General features: G+C 37.5%; 1 protein-coding gene across 2 annotated transcripts in view; it reads right to left on the reverse strand.

The window, feature by feature from the left end:
* Positions 1-348: 348 nt before the first annotated feature.
* CDC123 (cell division cycle 123) overlaps positions 349-14,875 on the reverse strand; it is a 57,124-nt gene continuing 42,597 nt past the window's right edge. For both annotated transcript variants that reach the window (XM_059404314.1, XM_059404313.1), the window contains 6 exons: positions 14,478-14,553; positions 12,503-12,625; positions 11,096-11,124; positions 5,580-5,708; positions 2,411-2,548; positions 349-1,836 (listed from right to left, as the gene is read on the reverse strand). In XM_059404314.1, coding sequence (XP_059260297.1) covers positions 1,810-1,836; positions 2,411-2,548; positions 5,580-5,708; positions 11,096-11,124; positions 12,503-12,625; positions 14,478-14,553 — 522 coding nt within the window. In that variant the 3' untranslated portion in view covers positions 349-1,809. The remainder of the gene's footprint in view (positions 1,837-2,410; positions 2,549-5,579; positions 5,709-11,095; positions 11,125-12,502; positions 12,626-14,477; positions 14,554-14,875) is intronic.

A 14,875-nucleotide genomic window follows, 5' to 3' on the forward strand; every position in this document is an offset into this window, starting at 1 on the left:
AACCTGACTAAACTGACAGCTACAATGTCTTCTCTTCAAAAGGTAGGATTTCAGGATTAAGCTAATTCTCTTTCTAAATTCAAGCACAAACCGGAAGTACCTCAAAACAAAACAAAACAAAAAACAAACAAACAAAAAACCAAAAAGCAGATGCCAATAAAATATAAGGATAATTCAAAACTAATCTTTAGGCAGGCATAAATAATCATTTGACTGTAGGAAAACATTTCCTGCACATTGGCCTATATTTACTATTAACATCAAGCTAATTAACAAAAATTAAATATACTAGGGAAATAATGTATAAAAATCACATTTTTAAAAGTGAGAGTTGAACTCAGTAATGCCTCGGGAAAACTAATGCAAAACTTTAATGAGTTTTATATCAAGAATTGTACTTTTTATAAAATATTTGCCACATTTTACTTAAGTCCTTCTATTATTTATAGTCCATTTCTTTTCAGTTGGTATTAAATACATCTTTTTTTTTTTTTTTGGACTGGTGAAGTACCACCTTGATGAAGCCAGCTTCCAAAGCTAAGGTTAAGTCAACTCACGATAATAAATCCCTCTATTACAAGTTAACAGTCAACTCCCTCAATTGTGGCTTAAAAAAAATATTTTGAAGCACCTCAACTTCAAACAACTGGCCTCAGAAATGGCATAGGATATACTGAGTACAAAGATCACAATTTGATCTCTGTGTTTTTTTTTTAAATACTAATATCCAAGTGATTATAACCACACAAAAAGCTACAGAGTTTGAGATAACAACAACAACAAAAATCAAGCATCTTTTATCATTATGTATAATCTGCCATAACCACACAGAAAGGGGAAATTCTATTCCACTTTTCTATCTTCCCATGGGAGCATTCAAATGTGCACTCCTAAGTTGAAAAACATACCTCCAACTAGTAAAATATTCTATGATAGCACATTAGATAGATGCCCTGGGAAACGGTAATGTCAATTTCTTTAAAATTGATCCAGGACATAAAACAATAAACAAAGAACACACAGCAGAGTATATAATAAGTACTAATAAGTAATAATAAGCATATAATAAGTACTGAGTAAATTAGATATTATTGATATATTTATCACCCTTTAGTGCACTGAAGAATAATTACTCATATGGTGGCCTCAGAAAAGTGAATCTATCTCCAAAATTCTGATGTTTTTAAAAAAGGTCAAATTCTAATTAAATCTGTGATAGTTTTACTAATACACATTAAATATTAAGCTAGTTGTAATATACTGACATTTTCTGGTTAGTTGATAGCTTCAGAATTCTGTATTATTTTAGTTATATGCAAACCAAAAATAAACCAATAGAAAAATTAGATGAAAATCCTCTCAAAGTAGGAAAAATATTTTCTATAGCAGTATAAGGTTCTATTTTTTCCAAGAAATAGCAATGATTAAAAAAGAACCCATTTCTGTATAACAAATATAAATGTACCCATCTACCCAATAGGTAGCACAACAAACATCTATAAATAGCACAAGAAAACACAGATAAATCTCAACAGACTGAGCCAAAAGAGGGAGGTATTTCAGAGAAGGTATTTATCATCAGAACAGTATGGATTCTTATATTTAAGATCTATTTATTATTTATTTTTACAAATAGCAAAGTCCCTCCATTTTTTTTCCAGCTTAATGTACATGGATATAAAAAGCTACTGATTTCACTCCACCTCCCATCCCAACCCAAGTGGGATAACAGGAAGTTGTGAGGTCAGAGCAGCCTCCTGATGCCAACGTGGTCTCGTCTTTACCTCGGACTTAACTCTGGCACTCTCATCAGTCATCCTCTTGCTGATTTCTTTTCTGTCAAAAGAAACCATGATACATTAAATTAGCACATTCTAGTTGGGATATTTGTTCAGCCAAGATCACTTTTTCTGTCAGCAAGTATAATTTTCTAGAGCCCTTGGCAATAGATATGGTCAAAAATCATCATGGAGAAACACGTCTTAACTAATTCATCAGATAAGTTTATCACTTTGGTTGCTAGGCACATGATCCTCAGGTACTTGAATACTTCTCTTTCTTCCATTTGTGCAAACGTTCCCACATAGCAAAACACACAAGAGTACAAATATACACATTCCCCTTGAGTAATACGGCTCAAGCTGGATCTTCTCTTAGCTCTGTAACCGTATACAGACTTTCTTCAAAAGCACAAGTATTGTGAAAATTATTCAAAAAGCATAAATACCATAAAACAGATTTTCTATCATTCTAAGCAATAAATTATTCCTACAGCTTACTTTATATATTTCATTACACAATGACCTAACCAAATAAAATCTAGGTAGTATATGGGTACAATGAAATTTTACAAAGTCAATTTGAAAACAAAGGTGTACACATATGTGTACTAAGTACACATATACTTTACCAGTTTAAGAAAATCTATGAGTTTGTGAGCATCCTCCCCAGTAGACAGGTCTACAAAGTCCTTCGGAAGTCGGTAACTCAAATAGGGACTGGGTTGAACTGTCACTTCACTGTTTGTGCAACGGAAAGCTGGAGAATCCTTTACAAAGAAAAAAAGGGAAAGGCTGTGAGGAATTATCTTTTTAAGTCTATTCTTCAAAGTGAAAAAGATACTAGTATAACAATTTCAAATTCATGTTCCCTTCTGTAGTAGGTAAGGAAGGAAATAAGATTCTGAAGTAAAAGAAACACCAAAATTTTAAGACTGTTTCCACATGTTCACTAGAAAATAAATACACAGTATCTGAAAACAGTGCCCTCATGGAGAGCTTTGGTCAATCCCTAAATGCTACCAGCCACTATTCACTGTGATTCGGTTATGGGTTCCTTAGTCCTTGAATGGACTGGAGGCCTATGGCTAGTTCTCTCTGTCAGAGAGCTTTATCAATATTAGCATTTTCTACAGGTGCACAGTGGGGAAGTACTACCCTGGAGAATAAAGTTAATAGTGAGAGCAAGCAAGTGCTATGAATTCCTAATACTTTTGTGCTTCTCTTAGTCATTTAACTTACATATTTGTGTATCTCTCTTAGCACCTATGGAAAACTGCAAATTTCAGTATCATAACTAACAAGTCTTCATATTCTTCAATGTACTTGCTTAGAGTCTTGCATTTTATATTTACATGTTGCTTTGTGCCAAAAAGGATTTCAGAGACAGAAGGCCTTGGGTTTGGACTTCATGGGTGGCAGGTATCTAGGTGAGGGATGGATGGTGTCCAGCAGATGGAGACAGGCCAGGAACTTGAGTGGAACAGGACCGTAGAGCCCTAGAAAGCAGGCCATATCTTATGACAGACCAGTCATCTGACAAATACTTAGGAAACACCCACTTTGCGCTGACCTTGTCCTAGGTATAGGAGATACACTGGTAAACCAGTCTGGCAGACAGCCAATAAATAAGCAAATAAATACAACAGCAAGATCATTTCAGATAGTGAGAGGTGTTCTAAAAACACAACAACAGGGTGCTATGATAAGAGGCCACTTCACAGGGGTGGTCAGGTAACACCTTGCTAAGGATGGAAGACGTGGACCAAAAAGTACGATGAAAGCAGCCCTGGGAGGTCTGGGAACTCAGGCAGGGACCGGGTACAGCTTGGAAAGCAGTGGGCACAACCAGGGCAAAGATCCTGAGGCAGGGCTTTGTAGCTGTGAGAATGAGAAGAAAAGCCAGGTCTCCGTGGAGGGGAGTAAGGACGGTGAGACAGGCAGGACACAACTCTGGGAAAAAGGCAGGAGCCTGCTCCTGTTTTCCTGTCAGCCCCTGACCTCCAATATAATGTTGTTTAAATTAAAAAGAAAGAAACGATTTGGATCACAGAGTGAATTTTGTACAAACTGTTTCTATCCACTGTGTCCCTCATATTTAAAAATAACCCTGTGCTGAATAATTTACACTCTCTTTCCTTGACATTCAGATTTAATGGCCTCCAACTCTAAGATGCCAGCACGAAGACAATTCTTTCAGCCATTAATTCAACAAAAATCAACTGTGCCTGAATTGTGCTAAGCCACACCAATCTGTGGAGAACATGAGAGATACTCCCACCCCCGCAACTTACAGTCTGGGACAAGCACAACACAACAGGGCAAGAGCCTTGACAGGGAAAATGGCCATCTGAGCCAGATCTAGAAAAACAAGGCCAGAAAGGGCCCAGACAGAGTAATGATGAAAAGAAGTATTTCAGAGCTAAGACAAAAGATCCTCACACTGAAAGCAAGGCAGCAGCAAGAAACCCAGGAAGAGAGTGTGGATCATGGAAACCAGGGGAAAATGTGCGGTGAAAACATGGAAGAGGGTAACGCATTCAAATGTTGCTGTGCATTGTTCCCTGGCCCTCGCAGCCGGCAGGTAGAGCCCCTGCCTGTGGAGAGGCAGGGGCGGAGGCCAACCGCACGGGTGGAGGGGTGCACAGGTGTAGAGAGGCAGCAGGCAGGAGAGGCAAAGTGAGGAGACCGGCTGTGAGCAGTTACAAAACCACAGGTCACCTGCTAGCATGAGGGAAGCCAGTAGGAAAATACTTGTACATATGATTACAGAACCACGCCTGGACAATATAAACTGCAGGGGTAAGAATGGCAATTTCCAGGTGCTAGGATTTCAAGTCTTGCCTTGTTCTAATTCCCTGGTTTTTTAAATGTGTAAAAAAACTCCTGCTTTTTAAAATACATTAAAAAACACAAAGATAACGCATATATAGTGAAATCATTTATTTTAACACATTTATGAGTATGTATCCAAGCATGTTATGTGTATAAAATATGATATAGAAAATATAAACCGTGGTTCTCAACATGGACTGTGGGTACTTCAGAATGCTCTTCAACAGCAGGTGTGTATTACTTTCATAAGCAGAAAAGGGCAACACAAAGGTGTTGTTCAAACAAAGTTTGGCTGCGAAAATGAGACAGAATTGCTGGCTGAAGACATGAGGTTGAAGAAGTTTGTCTCGTTTGGACAGAAGATAACTGAACACAGACAGGGCGGGTGGACAAGAAGAGAACGGGAAACACGACGGAGTGAGTGGCAACACGAGTATCACGAGAGACGGTAAGGAACAGCTGAGCAGGTGGAACTGTTAGACTGAGGAGGAGGGACAGAAGGACGCTCAGAGGTCTGAGGACAATTACACGAAGTCAGTTCGCACCAGAACCTCCTCTTCCTGTGAAGGAGGATGTGGAATCATGTGCTGAGGGGCAGAAAGGGAGGACGGTGGGCCGTCTGAAGGGTCCCACAGGGGTATGGAAGGCCACCGTGGGTGGAAGAGAAAGCTGGTGTGGGAAACACTGCAGTAAGGTCCCCCTGATGGGGACTATGACTATGACAAGAACGCAGGCTGGGCACCTGCAGTTTTCCTCTCTCAGGGGTCAGAAGCCTGGAGCTAGGATCAGAGCCAACATAGAAATGACCCAGGGTCAAGATTCTTCCAGGTGAATCAGGTACACACCCTTTTTGGTCACCTCCATGATTGAGTACCTATTAGTAAATTTGTATTGATGCCTAAAGAACAAAGGAGCAATTATTTAATGGATTACAAGGTTTCCTGTAATCCTTTTTTAAACTCTTACCTGCTCCAGAGTGTCTCCTTCACTAAAATCACCTTTTAAGTTTCTTCCAGATATCAGTTCTTCCCAAGTAAACAGCAGTGAATCAGTTACTTCACCAAACGGGTTGAAATCAATCAGCCACACCTTTCCCTAGAGTACAGACAGAAAAATTAGTAAGCACGAAATAAAAACAAACACAAGTTTGTCATCTGTCTTATCGAAAAGATCATCTTCATATTGTCTTTACCCAAACAATAATATTAAAAATCCTGTAATTTATTTCAAAAGACAGTTCCTCCAGGTCCCAGATGAGAAAGGATCACTTGTCTAAAGAAATGCAGAGAAGGGGGGCACCTGAGTGTCTCAGTGGGTTAAAGCCTCTGCCTTCGGCTCAGATCATGATCCCAGGGTCCTGGGATCGAGCCCAGCATCGGGCTCTCTGCTCAGTGGGGAGCCTGCTTCCTCCTCTCTCTCTGCCTGCCTCTCTGCCTACTTGTGATCTGTCTGTCAAATAAATAAATTAATTAAAAAAAAAAAAGGAAAAGAAATGCAGAGAAGGGACCTAGGAAATAAAAGCCCTGACAAAGGCAGATATGCCAACTCCTGCCTAAAATCACACAACAATACTAAGTCAAAAATCCAAGCAGGAGAAAGGACAAGCTCACAGAATGGTTTCACCAAAATACTATGACTGGAATGCTTTCAAGGGTGTCTGCAATCATCTTGCCTGAGGAAGCTAGGCAGGGAAGAACCAGCAGATCTGAGAGCACCTTCCTTACCCCTGAGAGGCTGCTGCAAAAGGGGCACTTAAAACACACACACACACACACACACACACGAAAAATGTAGGGAAATTCTGTTATCTTCAGTCTTCATGTAATATTTGCTTTGTATGACAGAGTTTGTGGCACATGAAGGGGAAATGAAAAATAACAATCTTTAAAAGCAATTTCTATCTTCTGTTCTGAGTACTGGTGGGCAATGTGAAAGGTTCTAGATGCGGAGAAAGAATACTTCTATCCTAGTTATTCTGAGTTTGACTAGAATCAGGTGCATCTTAGTATTATAAAGCAGCAGAGCACTGATATAACAGACCTGGGGAATCTGTGTAATTGTGCCAAGAGATTAAAGCCACATTTGATCACAGAGATGTATTTGGCATTTAGTAAATGTTTCCTTGAAACTTTTATCTTTGATTTTTTTCCTCACTGAAACATTCATATACTGGTACCATTTTGCTGTTGATAATTTTTTTGGTAAATATGTAATCATGTCTTGATCAGATGTGCATGCATAAAATTATATCCACCTAAGGAACTAGACTGCTGAGCTGGCATTATTAATCTCTAGCACTGCTTCTCATCTGGGTTCAAAGAAAATTTTAAGAAAGATGAAGCATCTTATTAGGACTAGCTTCAAACATCAGAAACATCTAGCAAGTAGCCAAAAACCATTACAGGAAGTTTGGGCCACATATTTTTTTATAAGTTTCCTATTATATACTAATACCCTCTTTCCCCCACCAGCCCCCCAGCCCAGGAGAAAGCCTGTATCTCTTTCTTGCCACCTGAGCTGTTTTCTCACACAGGTTCCAAAACCACTTGTTCAATGTTCAAGTGAAATAATGTTAGCTATTAATCAACTTCTTTTTTTTTTTTTTTTAAAGATTTTATTTATTTATTTGACAGAGAGAGATCACAAGTAGGCAGAGAGGCAGGCAGAGAGAGAGAGAGAGAGGAGGAAGCAGGCTCCCTGCGGAGCAGAGAGCCCAATGCGGGACTCGATCCCAGGACCCTGAGATCATGACCTGAGCCGAAGGCAGCGGCTTAACCCACTGAGCCACCCAGGCGCCCTATTAATCAACTTCTTTGTGTGACATTAGCTTTGTTTTGGGGTGGTTAGTAAGATGTCTTTATTTATTTTTTTTTTTAAAGGTTTATTTTATTTATTTATTTGACAGACAGAGATCACAAGTCGGCAAGAGGCAGGCAGAGAGAGAGGCAGAAGCAGGCTTCCTGCTGAGCAGAGAGCCTGACATGGGGCTCGATCCCAGGACGCTGGGATCATGACCTGAGCTGAAGGCAGCGGCTTAATCCACTGAGCCACCCAGGTGCCCCAGTAAGATGTCTTTAACATACTGTATATTACTCTAACAAAATAGGTATTTTCTAACCCCCAAACTCTTTCTACTTGAGTTTTCATAACCAATAAAACCACCCATTTATTAAAAGGGTGGGGGGGATACTTGTTAGTACAGGAATATTGAGCTCTATAAACTAAAAATATGTCATACTATAAAAAACAAGCAAAACTAAAACAGATCAGCTGGCAGAGTTTGTTTAGAAGGCATCCTCTAGTTTACTAAAGGAAAAAGAAACCAGCTGTAATCAGGCATGAAACTATCAAGATGACACTATCAAGGATTTTATAGCTCTAACATGTTTTTTATGTAACTTCCGAGGCACAAGACATCCTGAGAAAGTCTGTTTTTAGGCAATCCATCAGGTAAGAGTGGTCACACTGACCTTCCTGGTATCTACCAACTAACCACCCCGCTACCTGCAAAGAAATCTCTATGCACCAAACATTACCAGGCATTGAAGCATAAAGACCAATAACACAAAATCTATTCCTTCAAAGAGCTTGGGCCAAGACACACACACACACACACACACACACCCTGCCTGATGTGGTTTGTAAACGCCTAGAAATAAGCTATGTGTTCATAGATAGGAAAATGGCTAAACAAACTACATAGTATATTCTCAAAATAAAATACTACACCACTGTATGAAAGTAGAAAGCTCTCCAAAAATACAGTGTTTTAAACAAATGTATATAAAGCAAGGTACAGAGCATATATCACTTGCTAACTCTTGTGTATGAAAGATGGAAAAAGGTAAGTATATTGCTTGTTTCTGCAAGCAAATACTGAAAGGATATATAAAAAACTAATAAAAGCGTACTTGTAGGAGGTATAGAGGAACAGAGGTAAGAAAAGCAAGACTTTCTATATGTATTTTCACACTGATTTAATTTTTGAGCAATGTGAAGATATTCTCAACTAAAAAGTTTAAAGCTCAGTAGGTTTTACAGAGCGATGTCTGCTAGGGTGCAGGGAGGGTCATCAGGAAATCTGGGGGAGTGATGGGAGTTCTACATGTTCACTGTCACAGTGGTTATACAACTGGATGTATTTGTCAAAACTCATATAACTGTACCCTAAAAAGGATTAATTTTACTCTGTGTAAGTTATTTCTCAAAAACTCTAACAAAAAAATTCAGTAGTTTTAAATGATTGAAAATACAGGGACGCCTGGGTGGCTCAGTCAGTTGGGTGCCTGGCTCTTGATTTCAGCTCATGTTGGGATCCCAGGGTCATGGAAGGCCCCGCTTCTGGCCCTTGCCTCAGCAGACAAAATATAAAGAACCCAAATACCTATCACTCAGTTTCAACAATTATCTTGTTGAGCCCCACAGCCAATCTTATTACATCTATATCCATCCATTCCCCCCAAATCTGTATTGTTTTGAAGGTCTCTTCAGACACCATTTCATTCACAATCTATAAAAAGATTTTCACAGTTATTATTACCAAGCTTAATCTAACAAACATCTACAGAATGTCACACATTAGTTGTAATTTTTCAAACACACACAGAACAGACACAAAAAAGTGACCAAGTTGCAAAGCCAATCTCAACAATATCAAAGATTCACGATCAGACATTTTTAGTCCTTACAACAAAAATTAGTAACAAAACAACAGCCATCACTAAAATAATAATGAGACTACAATAATTTTCCAAGTCTCTGAAGTAGTTATTCTAAATTCTAGTTATGAGCTATCATCACTTAAGGAGCTCCGTAAGATACATATACCAAGGCCTCATCCCAGACCTACTGAATGTGTGGGCCATCTCTGACATATGTGATTGTTAGAATCTATCAACACTGAGTCAACTTGCCCAGCTGCAGTAAGAAAATAGACACATCAGAATATTTCCAAATTCAGACTTCAGTTCCACCGCATAGGAGAGACCACCATAAAGACTTAGTTTTCTGCAAAAGTCATAAAACCAAATTTCCGCAAAGTGCCTAACAAAACAGTGATACAAGTGTCACTGAGTATATGCAAATGTGTTCTACATCACGGTTTAAATCTCTTCTCAGAAACTGTTGGCATGTTTCTACTGGTATGTTTCTCACTTTTAAAAACATACAACTTCTTTCAGTTCTGTTAAATCATAGCAGTAATTATTTCTCTACTCGTCCAACTTCACTTATATAACTCTTTCACCAAATTACACATTTGCACTGACCTGCCAGCAATAGTGAATCAAAGCAGATATGGACATTTTCCAGGGAAATACTGACAGACCTAAGTAAATTCCAAATTTTTAAATGCCATTAAATATAACTGCATAAAAATATAGTTATTTCAGTTTTAATATCTATAAAATGAGAATAACACATACCTCACAGGGTTTAATGGATAACCTGAGTTAAATATAAATAAAGTTCTTCTGAGGGGCGCCTGGGTGGCTCAGTGGGTTAAGCCTTCGGCTCAGGTCATGATCTCAGGGTCCTGGGATCCAGCCAGCATCAGGCTTCCTGCTCAGCAGGGAGCCTGCTTCCCACCCCCAACCCCCACCCCCCCACCCCCCGCCTCTCTGCCTGCCTCTCTGCCTACTTGTGATCTTTGTCTGTCAAATAAATAAATAAAATCTTTAAAAATAAATAAATAAATAAATAAATAAATAGAGGCAAGTCAACAGTTAACAGGTATTTTGGGACATGACTATATGGGCCAGACCTTTTGTCCAAAAAAATGATTCAAAGGTATCGTAAGCATCACAACAGTGGAGCTGCTTGAGCTTGGAGAGGGAATGAGAAATGTGCGGGTAACATTTGGAAAACATATGGTCACATACTCGGAAAACACACCTGCTGTCTTCCCAACAGCTTAGTCAATAAGCACTAATCACAGGACGTTTAGTGACCCAGATTTGTTTTTTAAAGACTGCACGTCTTGATAATAAAACCTCTGCTATAGGATTAAATGAAGTCAAGTTTTTGTTCTCTTTTTCATTATATAGTTTCCAACACTTTTAAGAGTTAAAGAATAAGCAAATCCTCATCTTCAGTCTAAAGATAAAAGTGATCCCAATCATGCTAAGGATCTTTTAGTTGATTAAAAATAATGACCCAAATATTAAAAGACAAACTCCTGGCCACACTTACATGTGCCAACTGAACTATTTTAAGCAGGCGTAGAACCCCAACAAAAGTGGAAAGCAGGACATCAAGTAATCATTTAGTCGTCTGTTAAATTAATAAATCCTAATCCACAAAACTACTGAAAATATGTGTTCCAATGTTAAGTATATGTTAAGGGAGACTCTTGACCACTGTGACTTTCAAACACCTTAGCTGGTTTGAGAAAGTATTTTTTGAGCAGCGGGCCCCTACATAATGGCTACACACTCCGGAAGACGAGCCCTGATTTTAAAGCATATCAGATAGTTGTTACTTACCCTACTGTCTCTATATATATCGAACACAACTGTAAAGGAGAAAAAACTCAAAGTTAACAATGAACTACTATTTTCATGATCTAAGTCTCCTTTTGAAAATTAAAATGAATCTTATTATTCATTACTCAAATAGCAGGATATAAGTACCTTGAGAACTTCATGCTTCTAAATCTCAAAATTTTTTAAGATAATAAGATAGCCTACAATGTTTTATTACATGATTTTGTTTTCCTTTACTCTACTCTTGGCCATAATCCTTTATATAGTTGATCCTTAAGCAATGCGGGGGCTGGGGGTGCTGACTTCCCCGCAGAATTGGAAAACTCATGCTTAAGATTTTACTTCCCTGAAACGTAACTACTAACAGCCCACTGTTGACCTGAATCCTTACCCATAACATAAACAATTAACATGTATTTTGTGTACTATATACTGTATTCTTACAATAAAGGTAGAGAAAATATTAGTAAAGTTGTAAGGAAAATATACCTACAGCCCCACACTGCATGAATTAGGAAAAAAATCCACATTTAAGTGGACCCATGCAGTTCAAACCTGGGTTAATCAAAAGTTAATTGTATTTAAAACTTCAAACCAAACACATCATCCCAACAAATTCAGCATTATAAACAAATAACATGTACTAATGACAAAGACATCAATCACTTAATTCATTTGATGAGGAATGACTTCAATAAAATCTGTAGTAAGAAAGCATAAAATCTAGCTATGGTTATGGCATGATCATCTTTTTTAAAATCAAATTTGCCACAGAACCCAGGTTTGGCAAGAAGAAATCAGAACAGATTTTAGAATGCAGGAAAACTCTTTCATATGCAATATACTTTCTTAAAAGCAAGTCACAAATGTTTACCTTGTAACTGGTACTATCTGATCATTCAAATAAAAAATCTAGAAAGATGTATCAGTCAACTAGCTAATTCAGTCTGAGTAACACAAGCATTTTGCTCTCTGTAGACAGACCCTCTGAAATGGATAATAAAACGTCTAAAATGACAAAAGAAGTATCTGCCTTGGTATTAAAAAGTGACTGATTAAAATAAGATAAAATTAACACACCAACCATCAGATAAGTAACACAGCAAAATGGTTAAAATACAGTGTTTTAAATCCAGTTCTAATATCTGCACCACCAGGGTGCCTGGGTGGCTCAGTCGGTTAATCATTTGCATTTGGCTCAGGGCATGATCTCAGGGTCCTAGGATTGAGCACCACACCTGGCTCCTGCTCAGCGGGGAGGTTGTTTCTACCTCTGCCCCTCCCCTCACTGGTGCATTGTCTCTCAAATAAATAAATAAATTCTTTAAAAAAAAATCTGTACCACCATGAAATAAGGTTCAGTAACATTATGTACTTCATTTCACTGAGTCAATAAAAAATACTCACAGTCTTCATCCAAGAATTTGTACTGTATGTGTTTCTTGAAAAAGTCTTGTATGCATCTGCAAATCTCTTCCTTTTGTTTAGAAATATGATCATAGTACTGTGTATAGTCCCTTTGAGAAATACCTGACAAGAAAGTATTTTATATCCATTATTATATAACATTATATTATTATATAACATTCTTTTCAAAAACATCAAAATGTAATTTAAACATTTTTTGAGAGAACCATTAAAGTAGATCAGAAGACCAATCAGATGAGTATTGCATAATACATGATTCAGCATTTTATACAGGTAAAAAACTTAGTAAATTATCCATTCATATGGATAGATATCCTAGGTTTCATATTGTCATGCATTCTTATTTTAGAAAGTTATTTTTATTTAGTACAATAAAGAGCTCAGTCATACATATATTTACAATGTAAAAAAATGAAAGAAGCAATTTTAAACCTATACACATACACAATTGCTTCTTGATTTTTTTTTCCAACGAACTTTCTACACAATGGTATTCTTTTCCACTCTTCTTTGGGAAACTTAAAATATTCCCAATGTCTTCCAATTCATATTGTATTTCACAGAAACAGGCTATTTTTCCTGTTCACACATGCTACAATGCCTTTCACAAGCCTGATGTTTCAAGCCATGGAAAAGTAAACATTCCTTTCTTCAGAGTGACTTGCTGATTTTATTCCAGATACACTAAAGGGATTATTGTAAAAACTCCCTCAAATTTGCTCTAGGCTTAGGAAAGTTTTCTACTTTGAAAGAAGGGTTTCCACCCAATTTCTGCATCAATGACAATATGACTTCTTTAGCTCTGCTTATGTTGCACCTTCTTCCAGAAATACCTAACAATATGATCAATTCAAACACCCCAAGATTCTTTCAGGTAAATTAACAGAACGTCACATTCACTAAACAGTGCTCATGTGGGGCACATGGGTGGCTCAGTCAGTTAAGCTCCTGACTCTTGGTTTCAGCTCAAGTCATGATCTCAGGGTTGTAAGCCTGAGCTGTGTGGAGCCTGGGTAAGATTGTCTCTCTTTCCCTCTCTAAAAAAAAAAATAATAATAGACAATTTTTAAAAACTTTTAAATTAAAAAAATTTTTTAAAAACAGTGATGTGATTTTATTCAAATCACACTTTTCTTGGTCAAAGATAAGTTTTACTGCATGGAAAACATGCAAAGACAAAAAGAGCAGATTATCTTCAATACTTGAGTATATCACAGCAAACAAAATAATAATCTGAGAGGAAGAAAATGGGTGGCTTTTTAAGTAATGCACTTATTTGTCTACATACTTCCTCTTGCTAGAATAATAAACACTGCTCTAATAATAGAAACAAAGATCCCAAAACTTGACTTTTTATGATGCTTAAAATAAGTAATGTGTTGCTAGTAATACTTAGGAAAGTCCCAAAGAGAAAACAGGTAACATGGTATGTAGCTTAAATTGGGAATGGCCAAGACCATCACTTTCATCTCCAGAATCCAGACATGATTAATGGACAAGATACTTCTCTGTGGAAACTGAATATGGCCTCAGGAGCACTGTCCAAAGAGAATTCCAGAGAGTCACTACTAATTGGCTAGAGGTAGCATCTGAGATAAAAACTGATTTGATTACTAGCCTCTCCTAATTATTAGAAATTCACTTCCATCAAAAGCTTGTCTTCTTGGAGCAACTGGCTGGCTCAGTTGGAGGAGCATGTGACTCTTGATCTCAGGGTCATGAGATTGAGCCCCATGTTGGGTGTAGAGATTACTAAAAATAAATAAACTTCAGGGATGCCTCGCTGGCTCAGTTGGTGGAGCACATGACCTCAGGGTTGTGATCTCGGGGTTGTGAGTTCAAGCCCCCTGTGTGGTGTAGAGTTTACTTAAAAAAAAAAAGAAGTAAAAGTAAAACATAAATTTAGAAAGAAAAAAAAAAATCTTGTCTTCTTTTAATGTGTAAAAAAACTCACCAATAAGTTTGTTTTCCTTGACAAAACATCGGAACTCAGCCCCAGGAATTAATTCACACCATTTTCGAAGAACAAGCTGTAGAGAGAGGAAAAATATAACACAACCATGTAACAAAGGAATGTTTACTGGTCTAACAGATAATTTTATGCCAAGAGTATGTTTTAATAATTGCCATTATCAAATAGTTTGGAAGAAAAAGCATCATAAACCATTCTTATCATGAGATATAGAGAACAAATTTATTAGTCCAATAAGTGGCAGAAACACTGTTAAAATTCTTTATGACAAAAAGTACTTTTGTCATTTATTCATCACTTTAAGAGCTGACATAATATATAAACCCAAGGATGAAGTTGAATCCTATCATCATTGCATACAGTTGCCCTCTAATTATTTG

This window comes from Mustela nigripes, chromosome 6, assembly GCF_022355385.1.
Source record: "Mustela nigripes isolate SB6536 chromosome 6, MUSNIG.SB6536, whole genome shotgun sequence".
In the NCBI taxonomy this organism is placed as follows: Eukaryota; Metazoa; Chordata; class Mammalia; order Carnivora; family Mustelidae; genus Mustela; species Mustela nigripes.